At 40.9% G+C, this 25,978-nt stretch overlaps 1 protein-coding gene across 2 annotated transcripts in view; it reads right to left on the bottom strand.

Moving 5' to 3' along the window:
• HABP4 (hyaluronan binding protein 4) overlaps nt 1-21,576 on the bottom strand; it is a 42,783-nt gene extending 21,207 nt beyond the window's left edge. The window contains exons 1-4 of one of the 2 annotated variants that reach the window (XM_025423088.3): nt 21,127-21,576; nt 16,442-16,604; nt 9,177-9,317; nt 8,898-8,966 (exon numbers count right to left, since the gene is read on the bottom strand). In XM_025423088.3, coding sequence (XP_025278873.1) covers nt 8,898-8,966; nt 9,177-9,317; nt 16,442-16,604; nt 21,127-21,484 — 731 coding nt within the window. In that variant the 5' untranslated portion in view covers nt 21,485-21,576. Of the gene's footprint in view, nt 1-8,897; nt 8,967-9,176; nt 9,318-16,441; nt 16,608-21,126 lie in introns of both variants that reach the window. The other variant, XM_025423087.3, reaches the window with a different exon arrangement.
• Between the last annotated feature and the right edge of the window lie 4,402 nt (nt 21,577-25,978).

A 25,978-nucleotide genomic window follows, 5' to 3' on the forward strand; every position in this document is an offset into this window, starting at 1 on the left:
AAAAGAGGAACAAAGCTCAAAGGAGTAAAAGAAAAGAAATAATAAAGATGAGAACAGAAATAAATGAAATAGAGACAAAAAGCACAATGGAAAGATCCATGAAACCAAGAGCTGGTTCTTTGAAAAGATAAATAAAATTGATAAACCTTTAGCCAGATTCATCAAGGGAGGGGGAGAGGACCCAAATAAATAAATCACAAATGTAAGAGAAGTTACAACTGATACCACAGAAATATAAAGAGTCATAAGAGAGTACTACAAAAAAATTAAACACCAACAAATTGGACAACTAGAAGAAAGGGATAAATTCCTAGAAACATATAATCATCCAAGCTGAATCAGGAAGAAATAAAAAATCTGTAACTGGACAATTATTGGTAATGAAATTGAGTTAGTAATCAAAAAAACTCTAGGAGTAGAGGCTTCACAGGTAAATTCTATTAAATATTTATTTTTCAAAATATTTTATTTATTTATTTATTTATTTATTTATTTATTTGAGAGAGGGAGAGAGAGCATGAACAGGGGCAGGTGCAAAGGAAGAAGCAGATTGCTGGCTGAGCAGAGAGCCCCTACCTGAGGATTGATCTCAGGACCACAGGACCATGACCTGAGCCCAAGGCAGACACTTAACCAACTGAGCGACCTAGGTGCCCCTCTGTCAAATATTTAAAGAAGAGATAATATCTATCCTTCTCAAACTATTCCAAAAAATAGAAGAGGAAGAAATGCTTCAAATTCATTCTATGAAGACATGGCCAACAAGCACATGAGAAAATGCTCCGCATCACTTGCCATCAGGGAAATACAAATCAAAACCACAATGAGATACCACCTCACACCAGTAAGAATGGGGAAAATTAACAAGGCAGGAAACAACAAATGTTGGAGAGGATGTGGAGAAACGGGAACCCTCTTGCACTGTTGGTGGGAATGTGAACTGGTGCAGCCACTCTGGAAAACTGTGGAGGTTCCTCAAAGAGTTAAAAATAGATCTTCCCTATGACCCAGAAAAGGTCTGGGTCTTTATCCCAAAGATACAGATGCAGTGAAATGCTGGGACACCTGCACCCCGATGTTTATAGCAGCAATGTCCACAATAGCCAAACTGTGGAAGGAGCCTCGGGGTCCATCGAATGATGAATGGATAAAGAAGATGTGGTTTATGTATACAATGGAATATTACTCAGCCATTAGAAATGACAAATACCCACCATTTGCTTCAACATGGATGGAACGGGAGGGTATTATGCTGAGTGAAATAAGTCAATCAGAGAAGGACAAACATTATATGGTCTCATTCATTTGGGGAATATAAAAAACAGTGAAAGGGAATAAAGGGGAAAGGAGAGAAAATGAGTGGGAAATATCGGAGAGGGAGACAGAACATGAGAGACTCCTAACTCTGGGAAACGAACAAGGGGTGGTGGAAAGGGAAATGGGCGGGGGGTTGGGGTGACTGGGTGATGGGCACTGAGGGGGGCACTTGCTGGGATGAGCACTAGGTGTTATTCTATATGTTGGCAAATTGAATTCCAATAAAAAGAAATAAAAAAAAAACTAAAAAAAAATTCATTCTATGAGGCCAATACTACCCTTATACTAAAATCAAAACAAAGACACTACAGAAAGAATTACAGGCCAATATCCCTGATGAGCATAGATGTAAAAATCCTTAACAAAATGTAAACAAACAGCATTCAACAATACATTAAAAGGATCATTTACCACCATCACACTGGATTTATTCCAAGTGCACAAGGATGATTTAATACCTACAGATGAATCAACATGATACATTAACAACATGAAGATGCAAAGATCTCAAAAGTATTTCATGGAATTCAACATCCATTTATGATTAAAACTCTTAACAAAATGGGTAGAGAAGGAACATACCTCAACATAATAAAGGCCATATATGAAAAACTCACAGCTAACATCATACTCAACAGTGAAAAACTAAAAACATTTCCTCTAACTTCAGAAACAAGATAAGGATGTCCATTCTCACCACTTTTATTCAACATAGTATGGAAAGTCCTAGCTATACCAATCAGACAAGAAAAGGAAATAAAAGGCATCCAAACAGGTAAGAAATAAAACTGTCACTATTTGCAGATGACATGATACTGCATATAGGAAACCCTACGTTACCCACGAAAAAAATATTAGAATAAATGATATCAGTAAAGTTGCAGGATACAAAATGAACATACAGAAATCTGTTGCATTCATATATATACATATATTATACATATGATATATTATACATATATGTATAATATATATACTTTAAAGAATATATAATATACATATTTTTTTTAAGATTTTATTTATTCATGAGAGACACAGAGAGAGAGGCAGAGACATAGGCAGAGGGAGAAGCAGTCTCCTTGCAGGGAGCCCGATGTGGGACTTATTCCCCGGACCCTGGGATCACAATCTGAGCCAAAGGCAGATGCTCAACCACTAAGCCACTTAGGTACCCCTGAATTCCTATATATTATAATGAATTAGCAGAGACATTAAAAAACAATCCCATTTACAATTGCATTAAAAGGAATAAAATGCCTATGAATAAACTGAACCAAGAAGGTGAAAAACCTGTACTCTGAAAATTATAAGACACCGACAAAAGAAACTGAAGACAACACAAATAAATGAAATACTCTATTCTCATGGATTGGAAGAATAGTTAGAATGTCAACTCTATCCAAAGCAATCTACAGATTCAATGCAATCCCTATCAAAATGGCAATGGTATTTTTCACAAAACTAAAATAACCCTAAACAAGTATGGAACAATGAAAGACCCCGAATAGCAAAGCCCTCCTTTTTTTTTTTTTTTTTTTTTTTTAAGATTTTATTTATTTGAGAGAGAAAGAGTGCAGGAGATAGAGGGGGGAGGGGCAGAGGGAGAGTGAGAAGCAGACCCCCAGTGAGCAGGGAGTCTGATACAGGGCTGGATCCCAACACTTGGAGATCATGACCTGAGTTGAAGGCAGATGCTTAACCAACCAAGCCACCCAGGTGCCCCTGACAAAGCACTTTTGAGAAAGAAACACAAAGCTACAATCTCAGATTTCAAACTATACTACAAAGCTATAATAACAAAACAGTATATAGCATTGGCACACAAATAAAGATACAGATCAATGTAACAGAAGAGAGCCCAAAACTAAACCCATGCATATACAGTCAATTAGTCTATGACAAAGGAGGCAAGAATATACAATGGGGAAAAGACAGCCTCTTCAACAAACTGTGTTGGGAAAACTGGACAGCTACATGCAAAAGGATGAAACTGGACCACTTTCTTACATCATACAGAAAAATAAAATCAAAATGGATTAAAGACCTGAATGTAAAAACTCAAACCATAAAATTTCAAAAAGAGAGAGAGAGAGAGAGAGAGAGAGAGAGAAACCATATGCAGTAAACTCTGAGACATCTGTTTAGCAATATTTTCCTGTATCTCTCTCCTCAGCCAAGGGAAACAAAAGCAAAAATAGACCATTGGGTCTACATTGAACTAAATAAAAAGCTTTTGCACAGTGAAAGAAAACATTAAGAAAATGTAAAGGCAACCTACTGAATGGGAGAAGATCTTTGAAAATGACATACCCAAAAGTGGGTCAATATCCAAAATATAGAAAGAACTTATACAACTCAACACCAAAAAAACCAACAGTCAATTTAAAAACAGGCAGAGGAGTTGACTAGACGTTCTCCAAAGAAGACATTCAGATGACCAACAGACACATGAAAAGATGCTCAACACCACTCATCATCAGGGAAATGCAGAAATTAAAACCACAATGAGATATAATCTCACACAGTTGGAATAGGTAGTATCAAAAAGACATGCAACAACAGTTGTTGCTGAGGATGTGGAGAAAGGGAATCCTTGTGCATTGCTGGTGAGAATGTAAATTTGTGCAGCCACTATGGCAAATAATATAGAGGTTCCTCAAACAATGAAAATAGAATTACAATATGATCTAGCAACGCCACTTTGGATATTTACCACCAGTAAATGGAAAGATAAATTTATTTATTTTAAAGATTTGAGGGGATCCCTGGGTGGCGCAGCGGTTTAGCGCCTGCCTTTGGCCCAGGGCGCGATCCTGGAGACCCGGGATCGAATCCCACGTCAGGCTCCCGGTGCATGAAGCCTGCTTCTCCCTCTGCCTGTGTCTCTGCCTCTCTCTCTCTGTGACTATCATAAATAAATAAAAAATTAAAAAAAAAATAAATAAAGATTTGAGAGAGTGCACACGCATGCATGAGTGCAAGTAGAGGGAGGGGCAAGGGAGAGAGATAGGATCCCAAGCAGACTCCCTGCCAAGTGTGGAGCTTGATGCAGGGCTTTATCCCATGACTGATAAGACCATAACCTGAGTCAAAATCACAAATCAGACACTTAACTAACTGAGCCACTCAGGTGCCCCAAAAGATTAAATTTAAAAGATATATGCACCCCTATGTTTATTGCAACATTGTCTACAATAGTCAAAATATGGAAGAAACCTAAGTGCCCACTGATAGATGATTGGATAAAGAAGATGTACTGTATACACACAGTGGGATATTACTCAGCCATAAAGAATAAAATCTTGCCATTTGTGACCTGAAAGTATTATGCTAAGTGAAATAAGTCAGAGAAAGACAAATACATATGATGTCACTCATGTGTGTCATCTAAAACACAAAACAAATGAAGACTCATAAAAACAGAGAACTGGTGGTTCCTACAGGGGCAAAGGGGTGGAGGAGGATGGGTGAAATAAATGAAGGGGATTAAGAGGTATAAAATCCAGTTTTAAAATAACAAGGTCATGGAGATGAAAAGTACAGCATAGGGAATATAAATAATACCGTAATACCTTTTATGGTGGTGACAGATGAGAACTCCACTTAGCATGGTTTGCATTTCATAATGTATCTAATTGGTAAATCACTGTTATGTACCTCAAGTTAATACAATGTTGTATGTCAACAATAAATTTTTAAAAAAATTCTCAACCTACAAGTGTTAAATGACTCACAATACACAAGAATACGCCATATCAAACTTTTAAAAAATGATGAATACATTCCACAAAAATGAGTGTACAGAATACACACAGGCTGGTGATAGCTGTGCCAGAAAAGTCAGTCTCTGAAACATCAATTTATATACTGTCACATCTAAATACAATCTATAAATTGGAAATTACAGAACAGTGAGACACAATTTGAATTCTAATACACATGATCTTAATTTTCCCTTTTTATGTTAATGTTAATCCTATCTGAATATTACTTTAGAAAAAAGCAGTCTCAGCAAAAGAAATTTCATTTTCAGGAAAATGCTAAAAATTAGTCAATATAAGTGTATTCATTAGAAACATTTCATACTCTACATGCAGAATCCAGCACTTTTCCATCTTCCGTTATGAAAAAATATCACAACATAAGCTATTCTTTAAAAGAAAGATAAACTGTAATAACAGAATTGACTTTTTTACATTTAAACTTCTTATTCACAATGCAAAGCTATTGTATTGAACTTTAAAATGAATTTTTCAATACAGAATTTGAATATTTAATTTTATTTTTTTTAGTAATCTCTACACCCAACATGGGGCTCGAACTCATGACCCCATGATCAAGAGTTGCATGCTCATCTGACTGAGCCATCCAGGCACCCCAAATAATTGATTTTTACTTTAAAAAACGTCCTAAATCAAATGTACTCTGAGTTTGGAAGGATGCAGCTGCTGCTCTGGCTGGCAGAGGCCCTTCAATAAAGGCTGCCTCTGCACATCAGCCTGACCCCAGCAGGGTCACGGAGTCTGGGCACCCAGGAGCCCTCAAGTCTAGCAGCAGAAGCAGCAGCAATTACTCCAACTTTCTCTTTATTCCCTTTGCAACATAATAAACCAAGGGGATAAAAACCATAGGTTTATTGATAGTTTGTAGCTTTCAAAAATTACAAATCATAAAAGGGCTGACTATATGAACACCAGCATTTCTAAAACTTGAGCAGCCGATTTAAACAAAGAGAAAAAAATCACAGATCTCCCTCCTGTGTTAACCTAAATTATTTAATGAAAAAACAAAAAACTAATGTGCTTATAGCTCTTATAAAACCACGTGACCAAAACTATAGAACAATGGGGCTTCAAAATTAGCGACAATTTACATTAGTAGATTCTGTTATTTTGTTGAAAGTAGAAAACCAATGTTGGATTTACAGAAGAAAGATAAGCATCAGGGGCCATGTGTATATTTTGATTTCACTTATATGAATGCAGAAAATGCCTGTTTGCACAGGTACATTCCATCAAGTGATGTTAAATACCTCAAGGCTTTGTTATCTAGTTCAAATTCAATCAGAATTCACACTTACCCAAATCTATGACAGTGAACAGATTTTAACTGAATGTTACTTGATTATTACATAAGACCATCTTGCCCTTTGAAATAAAATTTGGAAGGCACCATTACTGAAAAGTGTTTTTATGGGTGTGTTTCAACCGGTAACAAGAAAATATCTGAGATCTGATATTATATCTTTTTAATTACCACAGATGGAGAAAATTCTACTTTCAGCATAAGCACCCACTGTCAAACTGTTGAAGAAAACCAATAACGTTGGAAATGGCTCTGTATGATTTTGAAAACATCTTATCCATAACTTTAGTTAGCACTGCCAATGCCTTCAACGAGGAATACTAACCACAGCAAAATCCTTAAACCTTTAGTTTTTTTAAGAATTTATTTATTTTAGAGACAGAGACAGAGGGGCAGAGGGGCAGAGGGACAGAACCTCAAGCAGGCTCCCCACTACCTGAGCTGAATCCAAAAGTTGGACACTCAACAACTAAGCCAGCCAGGTGCCCCAAAACCCCCAAACTTTCAACACAGTGTTTGGCCTTGCCAGCCATGAACAGCCTTATTACATTAGGCTCACCTCTGCTCTTTTCTCATTAATCAAAGGCAGCATATAACCCCAGTGTACTATACTGTTTTCATGATCAAAATCCATATCTGCATTTGTTAAATAAGAAATCCAAGTCTTGGGGCAGTTGGGTGGCTCAGTCGGTCAAGTACCTGCCATCTGCTCAGGTCATGATCTCCAGGTCCTGGGATCTAGCCCCTGTTGGGCTTCCCACTCAGCACGGAATCTGCTTCTTTCTCTCTCCTTCCACCCCTCCCCACAGCTCATTCTCTCTCTCAAATAATAAATAAAATCTTAAAATAAAAAAAAAAAAAGAAATCCAAGTCTTACTCTCCAAAAATCTTTAAATTACAAATTATTGCCGCCTCAGAGGTTTGACTTAATAACTCACAGACAACTCAAAATAACATGTGATGTGTGTCATTTTAGCATTGGGACATGCCAGTCCACCAGAGGCACCCCTGGCACCTGGTTACCTCTTCATGTGATAAGACCAATGCTGACTCCTTAGGGAACATAATCACTTTCAGCCAAAATTATTTTTAAGTTCCAATGCAAACTGAAATGGAGTGGTAGTATTTTAATTAAATTTTTTTTTTGACAGAGATTGAGGGAAAGCACAAGCGGGAGGGGTGGGGGTGGGGGGTAGGGAGGGTCAGAGGAAGAAGGAGAGAACCCACAAGCAGACTCTGCTGAGCACAGAGCCAGACACAGGACTCCATGCCAGGAACCTGAGATCACAACCTGACCTGAAACCAAGAGTCAGGCACTTAACTGGCTGACCCACCCAGGTGCCCCTGGAGTGGCTGTATCAAATAAGGTAGTAAATCAGGTGACTCAGAGGTATTACTTTATAAGATATATACTTTCAAAGTAAAATAAAACAAAATCAAAAGATTCATAATCAAGATCCTATGAAGCCCTATACTGAGAAACATTAAGCAAGTTTCTTCTTCCTTTCAAGAACAACACAGATACGCAGTGGTAGCACATGCAATATTACATTTGGTATTGTTTTGTATACTATTGTCTTTAAGGACAAGTTTCAGGAAAACCAGTTTATGTAAAAAGCTTATGTTCTTCAGAAGAAGAAAAGCAGAAGCCTGGATTCTCTCAAGCCTTCAAACTTGTAGAAAGCCTGCCCTACAACATAGGCAGGGCCCTGAAGTACTTGCTGCCTATTCTATGCAGGAAGGCATTGTCCCTGTGGCTAGGAAATGACAGAAGCAACAGAACCAAGTACCTCCTCTAAGTAGCAAAACTGGCACAGATCTGAGACACCAAGAAGCCTCAGAAAAATGTCAAATTTGAACCTTTGGCGAAACTTGTCATTGAGCTTGGGCCTGCAAATGATTTCATAAAATCAAGATGCAATGTATATAAGAACTTGGGAAGGTCACAGGAAAATATAGAATATTCAGTAATTTAGAAAGCATTGAGGCCTATGCAAATGTACAGTGCCATGTACTGGGGCGTGAGCAAATACAAATTTGTCTGGCTAAAATATGATAAAAGAACTTTAAAAAGTAGTTTTCAAATCTAATTGCAACATAACAACCATGCTTTAAACAAGTCATCTCACTAAACAAAAGCCTAAAGTGAATCTCTATTTAATGGCTCGCAAGCACAAAGATGCTGCAAGCACAACAGAGGATATACTTTTCAAGAAAAGGAAAATAGGGGATCCCTGGGTGGCGCAGCAGTTTGGCGCCTGCCTTTGGCCCAGGGCGCGATCCTGGAGACCCGGGATTGAATCCCACGTCGGGCTCCCGGTGCATGGAGCCTGCTTCTCTCTCTGCCTGTGTCTCTGCCTCTCTCTCTCTCTCTCTGTGACTATCATAAATAAATAAAAATTAAAAAAAAAAAAGAAAAAAAAGAAAAGGAAAATAAAGATCCGGAGATTTCCACTTAGCTATAGGTTCACAGAAGGCACACATTTGCACCATACCTGGTATCTTTACCTGATCCCCAGGTTCGAACTCCACATCCACCCATGTTGTCTTCAGTTCTGATTGCTCTAGAGAAAGAAAGAATATTCCCTTAAACTGGAAGGTAGTTCCAAATCAGAGAAGTTGGTCAAAAAAGCTGTCCCAGAATCAGCTCCCTCAGGAATAAGAGTACAATGAATATTAACACATAGCAAACAGATTCATACCATGTATTATCAAGATCACGAAGCAAAAATGGCAGTTACAGAGGAACTGACATTTTCTCATTCCCACCATACCTCTCGAAATCTCGTTTTCCTCTCTGGTCAAAACCGTCAAAAGCTCTGTTCCCGGGGCCACCTCTGCCTCGGCTTCGCATGGCCCCTCTGGGGCCTCCACGGCCTCTCAGTGGTCTGTCCCGATCAAACCTGTCAATGGGTCTAGGAAGAGAGGGGCATAATCAAAAGCGGTAAACTGGATTAAGGGCTAAGGCTTTTTTTCAGAAAAAAAATTCTAGAAAGACATGATGGCTGTAATACATTGGAAAGAATGGTGGCTGGAGTAATAAAGTAACTGTTAAATTTCACCTGAGGCACTGTTCTGAGTAGTCCACATACAGGAATTAATTCTCACAAACAGAACTATAGTATACAACTACTGTCCACAGATAAGGAAACTGAGGCACAAAGGAGGTAGATAATTTGCCCACAGTTGTATAGCTGTGAGGTGAGGGAGCCAGATCAGAGAACCAAGTCCTGGGCAGGTCTCACACTAACCTGTGGAAAGACATCCCTTTTTCCCCTCTGGATCTGGTTTCCTCACTTATAAATGAGGAGGTTAGATAAACTCTAAGATTCATTCCAGCCCTAATATTCAGTATTTAAGTTAAATTTGGAATGTTTTGTACAACAGAAATAATTAAACTTCAAGTTACGCACCCTCCCAAATCTCCCTCTCCCAAACAACCCATCAGTGACACAGGGGCTGAAAACATGAACCTGTAACCACCTCAACTCTACCCCCGCTGCCCTACAGGACCTTCCAAGGACAGCTGAAGCGCTTTGTTGTTAAGGCCAACAACAACTTTTGTCTTTACGTCATTTGACCCCATTCATCATTTGAAACCAGTGACCATTCATCTTCCTCTGACCTCTCTGGCTTCTCCTTCCCTGCCTGTCCTTAAAAAGTATTTTTGTAACAGGTCATACTGAAACAGAGTACACATTCACAAGCTACTTCCCTTGCTCCCTAGCTACCCAATTCCACTTCCCAGAGGTAGGCACCTCCAGAGTCACAAGAAAGGACCAGTTCCGTATCTTGCCTCTTTCATTTAACTAGTCTCCGTGCTTCACACACAGCTGCCTCCCTCGTTCTTCTGGATATCGGATTGTCCTTACGTGACCCTGCATGCCTGTCTCCCATTCTAGGCACACATTGTCCTCATCTCTATGCTGTTGCTACGTGATCTTACATCTTTCATCGTAGTCTCTGATCCTAGGCCACAAAGCCAGTTCTTCCTGGACATACCCTCTGTCTATGCCCTGGCCCTGCAGATACATGACCAATGCTGACCCCCTGCTCCTCTTATGGTCCCTAACTTACAGCATGAAAAAGTACCTAAGCCAAGAACCAAGTGTCTTCTACAATCTTCCCTTCTTCCTCTGCCACTGGTGCCATGGCCTGACTGCCTACCCTCTTCTCACACCTCTTCTTGGCTCTGTCTCTGGCCACTGTTAATTTTTATGAGGGCCAGCCTTTCCTCCATTAGGCTTGAAGCTACTGCAGGAAGGATTCCATCTTTTCATCATTACAATATTACTTTAATAAGATAAAATTTATTTTTTAGGGACGCCTGGGTAGCTCAGTGGTTGAGTGTCTGCCTATGGCTCAGGGAGTGATCCTGGGGCCCAGGATCAAGTCCCACATCGGACTCCCTGCAGGGAGTCTGCTTCTCCCTCTGCCTATGTCTCTGCCTCTCTTTCTCCGTGTGTCTCATGAATAAATAAATAAAATCTTTTTTAAAAATTGTATTTTTTAATTTGTCAAGGCTTTAAAAATATTTAAAATCATGAAGAATTACTCATTGAACTCTAGTGGCATTAGTGGTTCAAACACCAAAACCAGAGGTATGTTCCTGTCTACTGCTATGGCTGAAAATGTTACATTAAAAAGCTACTATATGATGTGGGGAAAAAGATACAAAACTCATTCTCCTATTGGAAAAGAAAAAAAAATACAGAAGCACCACTTATTAACTTTATGCAAGTCTCTTACTAGAAACATCATCCTAAATACATTCTCCAAGTTGGCTTTTCTGTCTCCAACCTCCCTCCACCCCTGAGCAAAACAAAATTTCTATTCTTTTTTTTTTTTTTAAGGTTTATGTATTTGAGAGAGAGAGAATATGTGTGCGTGAACACATGTGCACTTAGCAGGGAAGGGCAGAGGGAGAGGCAGAGAATCTCAAGCAGACTTCCCACTGACTGTGGAGCCCACTCAGAGCTTGATCTCATCATCCTGAAATCATGACCTGATATGAAATCAAGAGTCAAGACACTTAACCAACTGAGCCACCCAGGCACTCCAAAACAAAAATTTTAAATAGAGATTGTTGTAAAATCTATTACACATATGATAAATATCTGAAGGAGAGTTCTAAAACAATGACACAATTCAAGTAACAATACATTCTTTAACAAGGAAGTTGAACAGGGCCATAAATGAAAAAAAATCTAAATATTGAGGGGAAGTGAAATACCATAACACGTGAAAAGAATGCCAACAGTCAGAATAGGTCTGAATTTACATGTAATCTAGATCAGATACCAGCAAAATACAAAGTCATTTGAAATATAACAGTGATTGACCCTGAAATAGCCCTTGTGTGATATTTTAATCCCTTAAACTACTTTTTTCTTTATTCTACAGGTTACACACACCCCCACCCTCAATTAAATATATTCTCAGTTGCTTCTTTATATTCTTTTGGTTATAAAATATATCTTCTTTGTGCTCATGTTGGCAGCATATATACTAAAAATTGGAACATTAAAACATTTTTTTTTTTTTAACAGGTTAGTGAGCGTGGAGAAATCCTGTACTCTGCTTAAGGAAGCTTTGTGATGTACTCACAAGTAAAAGTAAGGAAAATAACATTTCAGTGAAGAATCCTGTTGTACATCCCTGTAAGCCACTCTCTGGTGGCAACCCTAGCAAGTAGACATGAGTACCTGTTTTACAGGTAAAGGGACCGAAGTTCATGGAAGAGAGAAGGAGGGTTAGCATTTAATGGGTACAGTTTCACTTTGGGAAGATAAAAATGTTCTGAGATGGATTGTGGTAATGGTTGCACAACAATGTGAATGTACTTAATGCCACTGCACTATCGTGCATTTATAAGTGGTTAAAATGGTAAATTTTATGTTATGTATATCTTACCCCAATTTTTAAAAATGTTTCCCTTATGAGGAGGAAAAAAAATTAAACATCTGAGTAAGTGATTCTCTCAGAACTTGAACTGACTTTGAATGACCAGCAGTAAACTTTCAGGAAAAGCCAGAGAGTCAAAAGATACCCAGATAGACTAATTTCCTAATAGCCCATGTTCAAAGATTCACTTAAACTCATTATTTGGAGCCTAAAGAAAAACTCCTACTGCATTAAAAACAGTAATTGCACTCCCAGACTATGCGCAAGTGATGTGGCTAAGCTCTGCACCTGAACCACATGGAAGCTACTCTCGGCACCATTTATGACACTGCTTCTATGTGAACACACATGTTCTGCCTTAGTGGAATAAAAAAATCCATGTGAGCTGGCTGTGACCAGAGTACTCATCACGGCAACTCTGGGTCTTTGTTCCCTTATTCATAAACATGGAGAGGACTGAATTAGATACTCTGTTAAGATTATCAAGATTCTAGGGGCACCTGGGTGGCTCAGCCATTTAAGCATCCAACTCTTGATTTCAGCTCAGGTCATGATCTCAGGGTTGTGAGACTGAGCCCTGTGACCGGCTCTGTGCTGGATGTGTGATGTGCTCAGAAGTTGGGTGTCTGCCTCCAGCTTAGGGCGTAATCCCGGGGTTCTGGGGTCAAGTCCCACATTGGGCTCCCTTCGGTGAGCCTGTTTCTCCCTCTGCTTGTGTCTCTGCCTCTCTATCTCTTATGAATAAATAAAAAAAATTTAAAAAAAAGATTCTCTCCCTTTGTCCCTCCCAGGCATGCATGCATGCTCTCTTAAAAAAAAAAAAAATATTTTCAAGATGCTATAATTCTAACATGTATATGTATCATAGAAAATGCAAGGTGACACAATTTCTCACTATTAAATAAGCAAAGATGAAAGTTCAATCTATCATATTCAAATCTGAAGAAAGAGTTATGAGAAATGCTTTCATAGGGGTGCCTGGGTGGCTCAGTCAGTTAAGCATCTGCCGATGGCTCAGGGTCCTAGGATCAAGCCCGCATCGGGCTCCCTGCTCAGTGGGGGGAGTCTCCTTCTCTCTCTCTTTCTGCCCTTCCCCTTGCTCATGTTTTCTCTCAGTATCTGTCTCAAATAAATAAATAAAATCTTTAAAAAAATAAAGAAATATAAAAAAAGAAATGCTCCTATAGATTATTACTGACAGAGTAAACGGACAGGTTACTAGGACAGGGATTGGTTATTATGTATCAAAAGATCCCCCCCCTTACTCCAATTTGTTTTCACATTACAAGTATCCATCGAAACTTTCACTGTAACAACTGCATCCTAGGATACATGATGCCCAAACTGGATCCTAGGATACAGGATGCCCAGCTGAGAACCACTGGTTCATGGCCCTAACTGAAGTTCCCACTTCTAGAACTCACATCTAGTAAAGGTCCAATACTAAGGGAATGATTACACTGTACTGCATCGACAACACAACATAATAGAACCATAAAAAATGTTTACAAAACATTGTTAAGAACATGGAAAACACTCTGCCCTGGCAAGAAGAATTGAAAGAATATGAAGGACTCAGTACATGTGTATTATCATCTTAATATTTAGTATATCTGTGTATAAGAAAAAAAGGAAAAAATTAGGCCAAGTGTCAAGAGTGATTATCTTAGATGGGAAGTTAAGTAGTTTTAATTTTCTTTATAATTGTATTATTTTCTAAACTGCCCAAATTGTTTTATTGATCTTTATTAATAGAAGAGTACTTTTTAAGAAATTAAGGAAAATATCTTTTCCTTTTTTAAGATTTTATTTATTCATGAGAGAGACACAGAGAGAGAGGCAGAGACACAAGCAGAGAGAGAAGCAAGCTCCCTGTGCGGAGCCCGATGTGGGACTCTATCCCAGAACCCTGTTTCTCTCTCTGCCTGTGTCTCTGCCTCTCTCTGTCTCTCTCTCGTGAATAAGTAAAATCTTTTTTAAAAATAATAATTTCCGGGCAGCCCCGATGGCGCAGCAGTTTAGCGTCGCCTGCAGCCCGGGGTGTGATCCTGGGGACCCAGGATTGGGTCCCACGTCGGGCTCCCTGCATGGAGCCTGCTTCTCCCTCTGCCTGTGTCTCTGCCTCTCTCTCTCTGAATACATAAATAAATATTTAAAAATAATAATAATTTCCTTGAAGGTAATAATTCCCTACATATACCTAACGTAATACACTGAGGACACAAGACATCACTTCTGTGGTATTCCTGCCAAAGTGAGTATCATTCCATGAAGAAACACCAGACAAACTCAAATTCTGGGCTGTTCTACAAAATAACTGGCTCACACTCTTCCAAAATGTCAAAGTCATAAAAGATAAAGGAAGACTAAAGAGCTGGTCTATGCTGAAGACGACTAAATGCAGTGCACATTCTCGGACTTCATTCTGAACCACGCTTTTTTTTTTTTCTTTTGCTAAAAGGGATGGGACAATTGGTGAAATGTGGAGTACTCTGTAGATTACATGATTTAGATAATTAGGTAACAGTATTGTATCACTGTTAATGAGTTTGATAACTGTACCATGTTTTTAGGAAATACATTTAAAGTATTTAGAGATAAAGAGATATTTCTGCACCTTACTCCTAAATGTCAAAAAGGGTGTGTGTGTGTGTGTGTGTGTGTGTGTGTGTGTAAGGGAAGGGAAAGAGACAGAAAGAGAAAGGGAGAGTAGGATAAAGCAAATGTTAACATTTAGGGAATTTGGATGAGGGTATATGGGAATTCTTTGTATAATTCTTGCAACTTTCTATAAATCTGAAATTATTTTTAAAGAAAAAAGAAAAACCCCTCCATAATCCCATATCCCACCCTACCTCTGCATACATGTATGATTTCACTTAATAGGTATCATTTTGTGTTCATATATATTCATCCTTTTTAAAGATTCACAGTTTTGCTACTAAAAAAAGCTGGAAACATGAATTTGTGCTTTTGAGCTATAATTTCCTTATTTCCACAGAATAAATCCCTGAAGTGAGAAAAAAAAATACACATAGGTTTCCCCAAATAAATAGCTCTGATCCAAAAACTTTTTTTGTAAGCAAGCAGACGATGGCCATTACACAGCAAAATTGAAGAAATCACCAAAAATTGCAGAATTAAGCCTTTCTTTTCCCTTACCCTCTGACATGGTGGCAGATACACCATCTTCATGTTCTGAATATGTGACTTCTAGGGTCTGGATCTGTGAAAGTCACCACCTGCCTCAGCCCTCCCAGACTGAGCTACTTATTCTCTGCTGGATTTTTGTACTTTTTTGTGGTAGGGCAGTTTAATGAACATGGTTTTACAAAGCCTTATCCTTTGAATAAAACTTGTAGCCAGGATCAGAAATGGAATGAATAGTCAAGAAGTTGAAAGACTTTGGGAATAATGGCTCCCTTGACATGAAACTGTTGACAGCTGATAGAGTCCACATACACGGTTCTAGTCTCCCTAGACTTTTTTTTACCTACTTTGCTTTAAACGAGATTCACAAGTTGCTTGCTTAATCTAAATTCAGTGTTGTGCAGGTTGAATAATTAAAAACTTCAGGCAGCAAGCCCCTGCCATGGTAGTACCAAGCATAAGACCCCGAGGACTGCTCTGCGAGTACAGGTAGGCACACACAGCCTGCATGCAGCCCCATCACTCAGGAGTCCAGCTCCACATGCCGGCACCACCTGCCAGGTTACAGCACTTTCTAGAGGAAGGTATGGGAGCCAGGAATTGGTGTCACACACTGTATCAGTTTTTCTTAAAATGTCTGTCATCATGAGAGCCAACTGACCTAACCAACCATAGGCCCAGAAACTTGTTTACATTTTTAGTAGTCTAAATCAGTAATGTTAAATCAAAACCATAATTATATCCCTAGCCTACACTGCAAAACAAAATGTAACCAGTTTCCCAGACTCCTGTGCAGTTTTTTAGGGAGTCTTTGCTCAGTTACCAATAAATAATTTATTTTTCACCATACGACCATTTCCTTCCATGTCACATAAACTCCCAACTAAAATTGGCAAAATATTCCCAGGACTGGCATCATGAAGAGGTTGCAAATGCTAGCAGTTCTCTGAAAACCCTCTGGCTCCCCATTCCCTGCAGTACGTACTTTTCATCTGTGAACTTCTCAGGTGTCAAGTCGGCCTGTCTCTCAGTCTCATAGGGTCGATATTCCCTGTAGGATCTCCGCTCTGCTCTGTCAAGCGTCACCTCTGTCCCCCGGCTGTCATTCCATCCCTGTTGCTCCCCTCTTCTGGGAGCTCGCTTCTGGCCTGCTGGCGACAAATCAGAAGGGAGAGCTGGGACACCGGGTCCATGACGGTACATTTACTGTCCAGAGAGAGTTTTAAATTCTACTTTTCTAGAAGTTAAAGTCATAGGAAAATCTGGGAAGTTTGAAAACATTCGAAGAAGTTGTAGATGCTGTCACGGCCCAAAGCAACTACAGTTGAGCCTTGAACAACACTATGATTGAGGTGTGCAGGCCATGTGTACATGGATTTTTTGAGATACAGTAGTGTAAATGTGTTTTGTCTTCTCTAGCTTATCTGCTGTAAGAATACAATACACAACACATTCACAAAATACATGTTAATTGACTGTTATCCATAGGCTTTCACTCAACAGTAGGGTATTAGGTAAATTCTGAGGAAGTCAAAAGTTATGTGGATTTTTGCCTGCACAGGAGGGTGGTGTCCCTAATTCCCACATTGCTCAAGGGTCAACTGTACTTCCTAAAAAAACTTTTAAGATACTTATGTTCTCTTTCTCTTCTGTCCTAGGCAATATAAATTATACCAACTAACATACAGGTATCTCACAATAAGTGTGACAGTTCATGTTTGCTAAATTGTTTTTGACAGAAACTACTTTATTAAAATGTCGTAGTTAAGCACCATACAGAAAAGTTAAAGGACAGACACTATATTGCAGATTGTTCTTTAAATGAACTAGGATTCATCATTGGCTATTAAGGTTTTAGTTTCTAAATAGTCTATACTACTATCATCTTTTTTGTTTGAAAACAGATTTTCCTGCTCTCCTTCTCTTTGATGGGTTTTATACATTTATTTATTTACTTTTTTTTTTTTGTTTCATACATTTATGATCATACTTCTCAATAGGAGGCCAAACTGCTATTTGCCAACTCATACGAGGGCCAGTCAGCACTCGAAGGGGCATCTCTCCTTCGCAGAAGCCAGCACTCAGCTGGGTCCAGTACAGGCTTCAGTCTCTTTTTCTCTCTTTACTCCTCTCTGCTTTTGGTGCTTTAAAATTTTTAAGTAGATTCTATTTCTGAGGGCAGCCAATACTCGATAAATTCAGTAATGAAGAACTTTGTCACTTCTTAAATCATCTTCCAAAAATGTGTTTATTTTTCTCTATATACATTTGAAAGGTCTCCATCTCAAACAGGACACATTATTTTTATTATAGTAGCTTCAATTTTCCTTGGTATAACTTACCCTTCACATTCGTTGTATGGCTATAAAAATATTAAATGTATTTGAATTAATGGGTATTTTTTAAATTCCCGGATTCCTTTCTTACTTAGATAACACATGACTCTTAAGGAATATATGTTTATACATATTTTTCTGTTTTTCCTACCAAATATTTCCTATCTGAACTTTTTACTGGGCACAGGTAAGTATTAACATAGTTCCAATACCTTACCGGTCCCATTTTAAAGCAAAAATCAAGTCTGTGACACCACTAACATAAAATTGTGCAACTTATTACCTGTTAGTTAACAAACTATTTTTTTCAAATGTGAAAAGTTATACAATAAATCTAAGTTCAATCTTAAGTCATTGTCCCACAACCTAGAAATGCTTAAGTCCAATTTGGATCCTGTACTGATGTCACAATTTGAGCTAATGACATGTTGAGGATATGGGAAAGATGCTGTCATAAATAGATCCTGCCCCTCTCACAGAAGCAAAAAAGAGATTGACACTTATCCCAGGAGTCTGCAATGCCAAATCTGAGGGCACGTACATTACCAAAAGAGATCAAATTTGAAATGTTAGGTAGAAAATGTTATTATGAAAGTTAATTATCTAACAAGTTGAAAACAGACTATGACAATAGTCTAAACTCTACTTTTCAATACTTTTCCCTCAATGTAAAAAGTTTTTTTAATGCTGCTTTAAAGTTCTTCATTATAACTTATTTTTTAAAATCTTAATATTTCCACTCAACTACAGAATTACTTAAGAGCTTATCCCACCCTATTTGCTTCCTCAAGGTTATTTTTTTTAATTAAATTAAATTTGGAATTCACCATTCAAAATTTAAAATGACATTTAGTGCATACTTTGTACTAAAACTTCTTCCCAAGTTTTGGTACATAAATTAAAAACCATTAAGTATAACTGGCTACTTATTAGAATAATTATAAGTACACTGTGAACATTTCATTCTCTCCCCACCACCCAAAGATTAAAAGGGGTCCAGTTTTTTCCCCCACAATCTAGTGCTAAGAGATCAAGACTGCAACTGAACCGACTGTTTCTGTGCTGGGTCAGCAGCACCAAGTGGATAATGCAAACACTGAATTTCTCTAGCTCTTTCCAATAAAAGGCTGGCACATGTTGTCTAAGCACTGACCTATACCCAAGCCCATATGAAGGGACAGAGTATAATAAAATTTACAGTGAGATGTTCTACAAAATAAAGTTGAGCTCTGACTCAAGGACAGTAGTTCTGAAAGGTTAGGAAGAGCAAAGCTTAAATAGCCTCTATGAATTTCAAGAATGAATTTATCGAACAAGGCTTGGGTACAGTCTATATATGTTGTTCAATAGTGAAGGACGTTAAAAACCTGTTTCTATGGGAAAATCTTACGCTTTCCACATCCGTATCCAAAAATGTTTCCAATATATGTCAAATATGTTTTGACTTTGATTCCTGTCCATACTGAGCATTCACTTATAAGACTCTAAATTAAAAATTTTGAATGTTAGAAAAGCACAATCCATATCAATTAGGGCTACAAAACCTTGAGAGAGTAGCTCTCTAAAAATTTAGTACAGTAACTACATGAATGTAAATTAATGAACTGAACACAGGCCTGAAAAAGAATTGACAAATGACAAAATTTCCATTTTAACTACAAAATTAACTAAAGATTTTTAATATGGATCTCAAAAGCCAGATCATCTGGATCATGAACAACTGACAGAAAAGTTAGTAAACCCAGATTACAATGCTAAGGGAAAGCAGATTGCAACTCAGCTCATATATCATTTAAATTAGAAAAAAAGAAATAGTTCTGTATGTACATAAATGCAAAGTGTTAACAAGTAAGAAAAACAGGATAATTTTACTTTACTTCATACATTTAGGGAACCGTTCAAAATCCTTATAATAATGCATGATTTTCAACATTAAAAAGGTTAAAAAGCAATGTATTAACAGATAGCACTAAATGGAGTTTCACACTATTCTAAAGGATAAAACACATTGTTTTCAGTTGTTAAAAAGGGAGAGGAAAAGCTGAGCCTTCCTCAGTTTTTTCATTACTATGTTTATCTAAATAGATTTATGAGAAAAATGAGAACACAAAATGTACAATGTATCTCAAGCTTCATTCACCTTAAATAGGCCCATAAACGTACTGGCCCTACCAGCATGGGGGTCTTGAGATATCCAGAAGCATTTAAAATAGTTTCCAACATCTTTATTGTAGTGAATTTTCTGATTCACAAGCGATACTGTTGGACTGAAGTTTTACAGGTAAATACTACCTAGCCTGCCCGAGTCAAAGACCCAACCCTTAAGTCAGGAGTTGTAACCTCAGCTGGGAGCACAGCTGTCATGAGCAAGGAACGAGCCAGAGAAGCGAGTTGAATACGCTGCCCAACAACGGCTGAGCGGTCGGACGACACATCTTAACCTTAATACTTTCATTAAGCAAGCCTCACTCAGCATCACCGCCTTATTTTAGGAATACAGATGGAACACAGGTGGAGTCCTGCAGACTACGGGCTGATGCAGTTCAGGTGACAAGCGAGTCCTGAGCACCCTCCCTGATAGATGCGGACCGGGGTCTCTGGTACACGCGGTGTGGGGAACTTTGTGCTTGTTGAAAAGGTGAAAGGTTACAAACGCTTTTCTTGAAGCAGCCCGAGTTAAGGACAGGTTACATATCCCAAGGACACTACATGCTGCACTGGACAACGACCGGCCGGTTGCGGGAGGGTGCCGGGGTGGGGTGAAGGCGCGGCCCGCACGCAGCCGGGGACCCCGCGGCCGTCCCCGCCGCACTCCGCTCCTGGCCCTGACGTCACAGCCCTTCCCCGCGGTCACCTAGGCCTCGGCTCCAGCACCCCGCGGCCGGGCGCGCCCTCCTGCCTTCCCCTCCCCACCACGCTTCCCTTGCGGCCTCCCGACCGGCATCCTGCAGACAGAGGTCCGGCTGGGGGACGGAGTCGGACTCCGCACGCTCTACCTCTGAGCTCCCCGGGGTCACCTCCGCCACACGCACCGCCCGAGCCGTGTGACTCAACTTTGCCCAACTTGTAAGGGCTCAGCTCCAGAACGCTGAGACCCTCGCTCCACGCCCGCTCCCCTCCACCCCCGCGAGGGGCGTGACGCCCCCTCCCGTCCTCTTCTCCTACCTTCCAACGCCACAAGGCCCCTTCCCTCTGGACCAGGACCCCCAGGCCCCGGTCTCGCAGCGGAGGTCGGGAGGCGGCCAAGAGCGATGACCTCCGTGACCCCCTTGTCCTGCCCCCCGACCCCCGCGCCTATCCGGGGGCGCCCAGGTGCCGGGCGGGGCGCGCGTACCAGGGGGCGGCGGGCCGACCCCGGGGCTGTCCGGCTGCGGCGCGCCGGGGCCCGGGAGGCTCTTGCGCTCCTTCTGGGACTCCCTCCGGCCGCCACCCGCGCCAGGTCTGTGGCCCGAGGCCCCGGCCGGGCTCCTGCCGCCGCGGTTGCCGGCCCCGGCAGCCGCCGCCGCCTCGTCGCGCCTCTTGCGCTGCAGCTGTTGCTGGCGCCTGTGCTCGGCCTCACGCAGGATGTCGAACGGGTCCGACTCGTCGTCCAGCAGCTGGTGGAAGCGGTTGGCCACGACGCAGCCGAAACTCTCCTGCATCGCGGCGCCGGCGGCGGCCGCGGCCACGGGACTTCCCAGAACGCCCTTCATGCCCCGCGGCCACTGCGGGCCTGCGGCCGGCAGCCCACGCGAGCGAGTCTCAGCAAAGCCGGCGGCGAGGACCCATCCCGCCCGCCGCTGCCGCCCTCCCTGCCCTGCCCTGCGGGGTCCCGTCCCCCTCGGCACCTGCCCCCGCGCCGCCGCCGCCGCCGCCGCGCCGCCGCCGCCACCGCCCACCCCGGCGCCCCTCGGCAGCCAATCAGCACAGGAGGACACGCCCCCTCCCCTAGCCGGCGTCCCTGGAAGCCCAATCAACGGCGGGCTGCTGTCACGTCACGCGACCTCTATGCCCCTCCCCCAGGCTCAGCAGAGAGGGGCGGGGCGCAGGGGCGGGGCGCAGGGGCGGGGCTACCGGGAGGAGCCGCGGGGCTGGGGGTGCGGGCTGCCGGTCGTGCGGGCTGCCGGGCTGTGCGGGCGGGCTCCGGCTGTTACCCGTCCTCTTTCCGGGACACGGGATGCAGTCCTTGCGGGCCACTCTTGGAAGTGTGTATATTCCTCCAGCCGTTCAACTACGCAGTGGGGTTGTAAGGGGTTGTGCTGTAAGGGATGCGAGCTCCGTGTTCTCATCAATCTTAGTCTGCAGACAGAAAAGCGCCCTAAACAGAAGGCACGGACTTTTTTACGCGCCCGAAGCAGAGGGACCTGACCTAATTAGGAGGCCTGGAAAGGCTTTCCCTCGAAGTGACGGTTAAACTGAGACACGAGGAATGGCGGGGGCAGGGGCAACCTCAAGTACAGAGGTCTTGAGGTGGGATGGAGCACAAGCCATTAACGCTCAAAGGAAACCGTTGTAACTGAATTGCAAAGAGCTGGCGGAGACCCTTACCTTGGTCTTTATTCTAAGAGTAGCGGGAAGCAAATTTTAAGCTTAAGCCATGTATTTTAAAATGCCACAGCTGCAATGTGAAGGACTAGATAGGAGGCAGGTCGGAGTAAATGCAAGGAGACCAAGCAAAAGATTGTCGCAGAGCTCCAGGGAAGAGTTGATGCATGTGACTTGAATTAGAATGGTGGCAGTGGAAGGGAAGGGATCAGTAGATTCAAGAGCTATTCTGGAGGTTGTATCAACAGGACTTGGTGACGCAGTAGGTACGGGTGTTGAGGAAAAAGAAGAGGGTATGATGACTCCTATATTTCTGGCTTGTGCAGCTGCCATGGTGGTGCATTCCAAGGAAATGGAGCACTGTAAGAGACCATTTTGATGAGAATCATGAAATCAGTTCTGGACATGTTGAGGTTTTGTTTCATTTGTTTGTTTTCATTTAAGGCCTGGAGCTCAGAGAACTCTGAACTGGACAATCCTCCAGGAAGTTTTGTCTGGCACCCAGCTGCTTGTCTCATAGCCCTTCCTTTTCCTCTTACATTTTCCCCCAGAACCTGTGTTTTGTTATGGTATCAGGTGCCTGTATGGGCCAGGGGAAGCTGGGCCCCCTTCTAGCCTCAAACTTGATTAATCTTAAATCATGCACTGTAATTCCATTCTCCTGCCAATGATTAGTGTAGCAATAGGCTCTTGGTGCAGATCTTCCCTGAGGGAAGTATTCTGGAGGACTCCTGGGAACATTTTTTCTTATATCTAAAAAGGGATTGAGAAGGGATCTGCCATTTCCCACCTCTGTTCTTTACTCTTTGTTATATGTGAAAAGGACATAATGCCTAGAGCTGCTCTCTCTTATTGTGACTATGAGCCTGGCAGAACAGAAGGATGGAGAAAATCTAACTCCTTGGTGTTGTTGAGCTGCTGACCTGTCCCACTGGGGAAACTCCCTACCTCAGACTTATTATATACGATGATAAATAACATAGCTTAATCTACTCTTAGTTATATTTGTTGATTCAAAAGCATCCCATTAGAGCACCTTGCTTCTGTGTTATCACCAGCTTTTGTTTTCCTTTAATAGCAAAGGAGAAAGGAACCCGTAATCCTGACTGCTGCCAGATTCATGTTTTACTCAATTTTCTGTCATTCCCAAGGAGGACAGGCATGATACCTGTCATTCACCTCATTTTTATTCATTGCAATTTATATTCCCAGTATTAGCATTCTAGGTAGTGATGTGGTAGATTCTCAGTAAGTTTTTGTTGAATGACTGAAAATTTTAAGATATTTGGTCATCTCCTTTTTGGAATCAGCAGAGGTTTATAATCAAAAGCCTATTCTTTTTACCCAAAAGAATTGAGACCAGGTGTTCAAATGAAAACTTACACATGGATGTTCATAGCAGCACTACTCACAATAGCCAAAAGGTGGAAACCACCCAAATGTACATCAATTTATGGGTAAACAAAATGTGGTTCAGTGGATTGATATTTGGCTATAAAAGGGAATGAGGTACTATTACCTCTTACAACATGAATGAACCTTGAAAATATTATGCTAACTGAAAGAAGCCAAACACAAAAAGCCACATATAATATGAATCCATTTATATAAAATGTCCAGCATAGGCAAATCCATAGAGATAGAAAGCACATTAGCGGTTCCCAGGAGTTCAGGGGAGAAGGGACAGGAAGTGACCATGTAATGGGCATGAGGTTGCCTTTTGGAGTGATGAAAATTTTCTGGAATTTGTAGTGGTGATGGTTGTACAAAATGTGAATGTACTAAATGTCACTTTAAAATGGCCATACTAGTGCTCTCGGTGGACTTTGGGAGTCATTGGCCCTGTGGGTGGGGTTGCCTGAGCCATGGATCCTCTGCTGAGATGCTTCAAAGCTTTGTTAAAAATGTTTTGGTCCCCATGAAGCCCTACTATACCCAGATTCATCAGGATATTTGAGTAAGAATGAGGTTGATGAGTTTATAAAATCAGGAGTGCTGATAAAGGAAGGAAAGCTTTGAAAGCAAGTCCTGCACCTGCTCATAGTCCTCATAAACCAGCTTTACTTGGGAGTACACATCAGATAGAATGTTGGTCTGGCTGTAAATTTCAGCAAGCTCTGTTACATGGGAACATGAGCATGCGTGTACACATGGAGATGTGTTCTTTCCTTTGTGGAATGAATGAATGTAAAAAAAGGCTACAATGGTAAATGTTATATGTATCTTACCACAATTTTTAATTAATTATTTATGATAGTCACAGAGAGAGAGAGAGAGAGACAGAGAGACAGAGAGAAAACAGGCTCCATGCATGGGGAGCCCGATGTGGGATTCGATCCCAGGTCTCCAGGATCGCACCCTGACCAAAGGCAGGCGCTAAACCACTGCACCACCCAGGGATCCCCTCTTACCACAATTTTTAAAGCATATATTTTGGAGTTAGATCATGATGTGAATCTTGGCTCTACCACTAACTAACTTTGTGATTTTGGACATGTTCCTTATTTCTGTGCCTCGGTTTTCTCATCTGTAAATTGGAGAAAAAATAGTGATACTTACTTCAGGGGGTTATTGTGAAGACTGGGTCAGATAATGCATAGAAGCATTTGGCACCATGCTTGGCACAAACTAAGTCCTCAATAAAAGTCATTATCATCATTATTAGTATATTGTCATCATTTTGAATCAGACTTAAGACCAGGTAGAGTCCTTTGAGACCTCATTATTATGAGGTGGATGAAATTTCCAAAGATTCTTCACGCAACAGAATCACCACATGTGCCAGAGATCATACTATGAGAAGCCCTGCTTCAAGCCAAAGTTGTCTTTGGCATCTTTAAGCTGCCCATCATAAGAACAATACCAAAGAACTGTTACCACTTGAGAGAGGACCTGTCATCTTTCTACTGGACTTCTGGAAACAGCCCACTCCCCCATTTCCCTCCTATTTCTGCTATAGCCAACTACAGCAAGTTCTTAAGGCATGCCCTGTGAGCACTGCATCCTAATTTCCAAATCATAGCTGCCTAAAACATGTAAGTCAACCAATCCTAGTTGCTTTAGGTTTAGAACCACTGAAATAGACATAAGTAGCCTCTGGCTGACCTTAGCTGGCCATGGGCTTCCTTTGGGACTATTGATTCCCATAGAGTTTACTGATGGTAACTTATTAAGCAACCTCACAATTTTATCTATTTTTCTGCGGGGAGATTGCATCCTTAAATGCACTCCTGAAATTTAGACTACCATATTAGCCTGAGTTATTTGTAACATTGCATTTAATGTGGTCAATTTAGTAGACTGATATTTTTAATAATCCAAGATTTAAAAACCGTCTTTAGTAATTATAATAACAGAAATCACACACCCCCATATAACTTAGAAAACAAAGCATACCAAAAAAGCAATGGGGTGTGGAAAATGAATAATACTACCAGCCCTTCCGTAGCAGTTATCTATTGGCACTAGTGGAAATGCAGTGAGATATAACTACTTACAAAATGCTAATTACTTTGAGTTACTTAATATACAAATTGCACTAGGAACAGCAAAATAAAATACACTAAAATCTCCCAGATTGACTTGAAATTCACAGAAAGTTCAGTCCAGAGTTTAAAAATGCCTAGCTGTATTACTTTCAGAGTTACATGCAGGGAACGATG

Source organism: Canis lupus, chromosome 1 (genome assembly GCF_003254725.2).
Source record: "Canis lupus dingo isolate Sandy chromosome 1, ASM325472v2, whole genome shotgun sequence".
Classification (NCBI taxonomy): domain Eukaryota; kingdom Metazoa; phylum Chordata; class Mammalia; order Carnivora; family Canidae; genus Canis; species Canis lupus.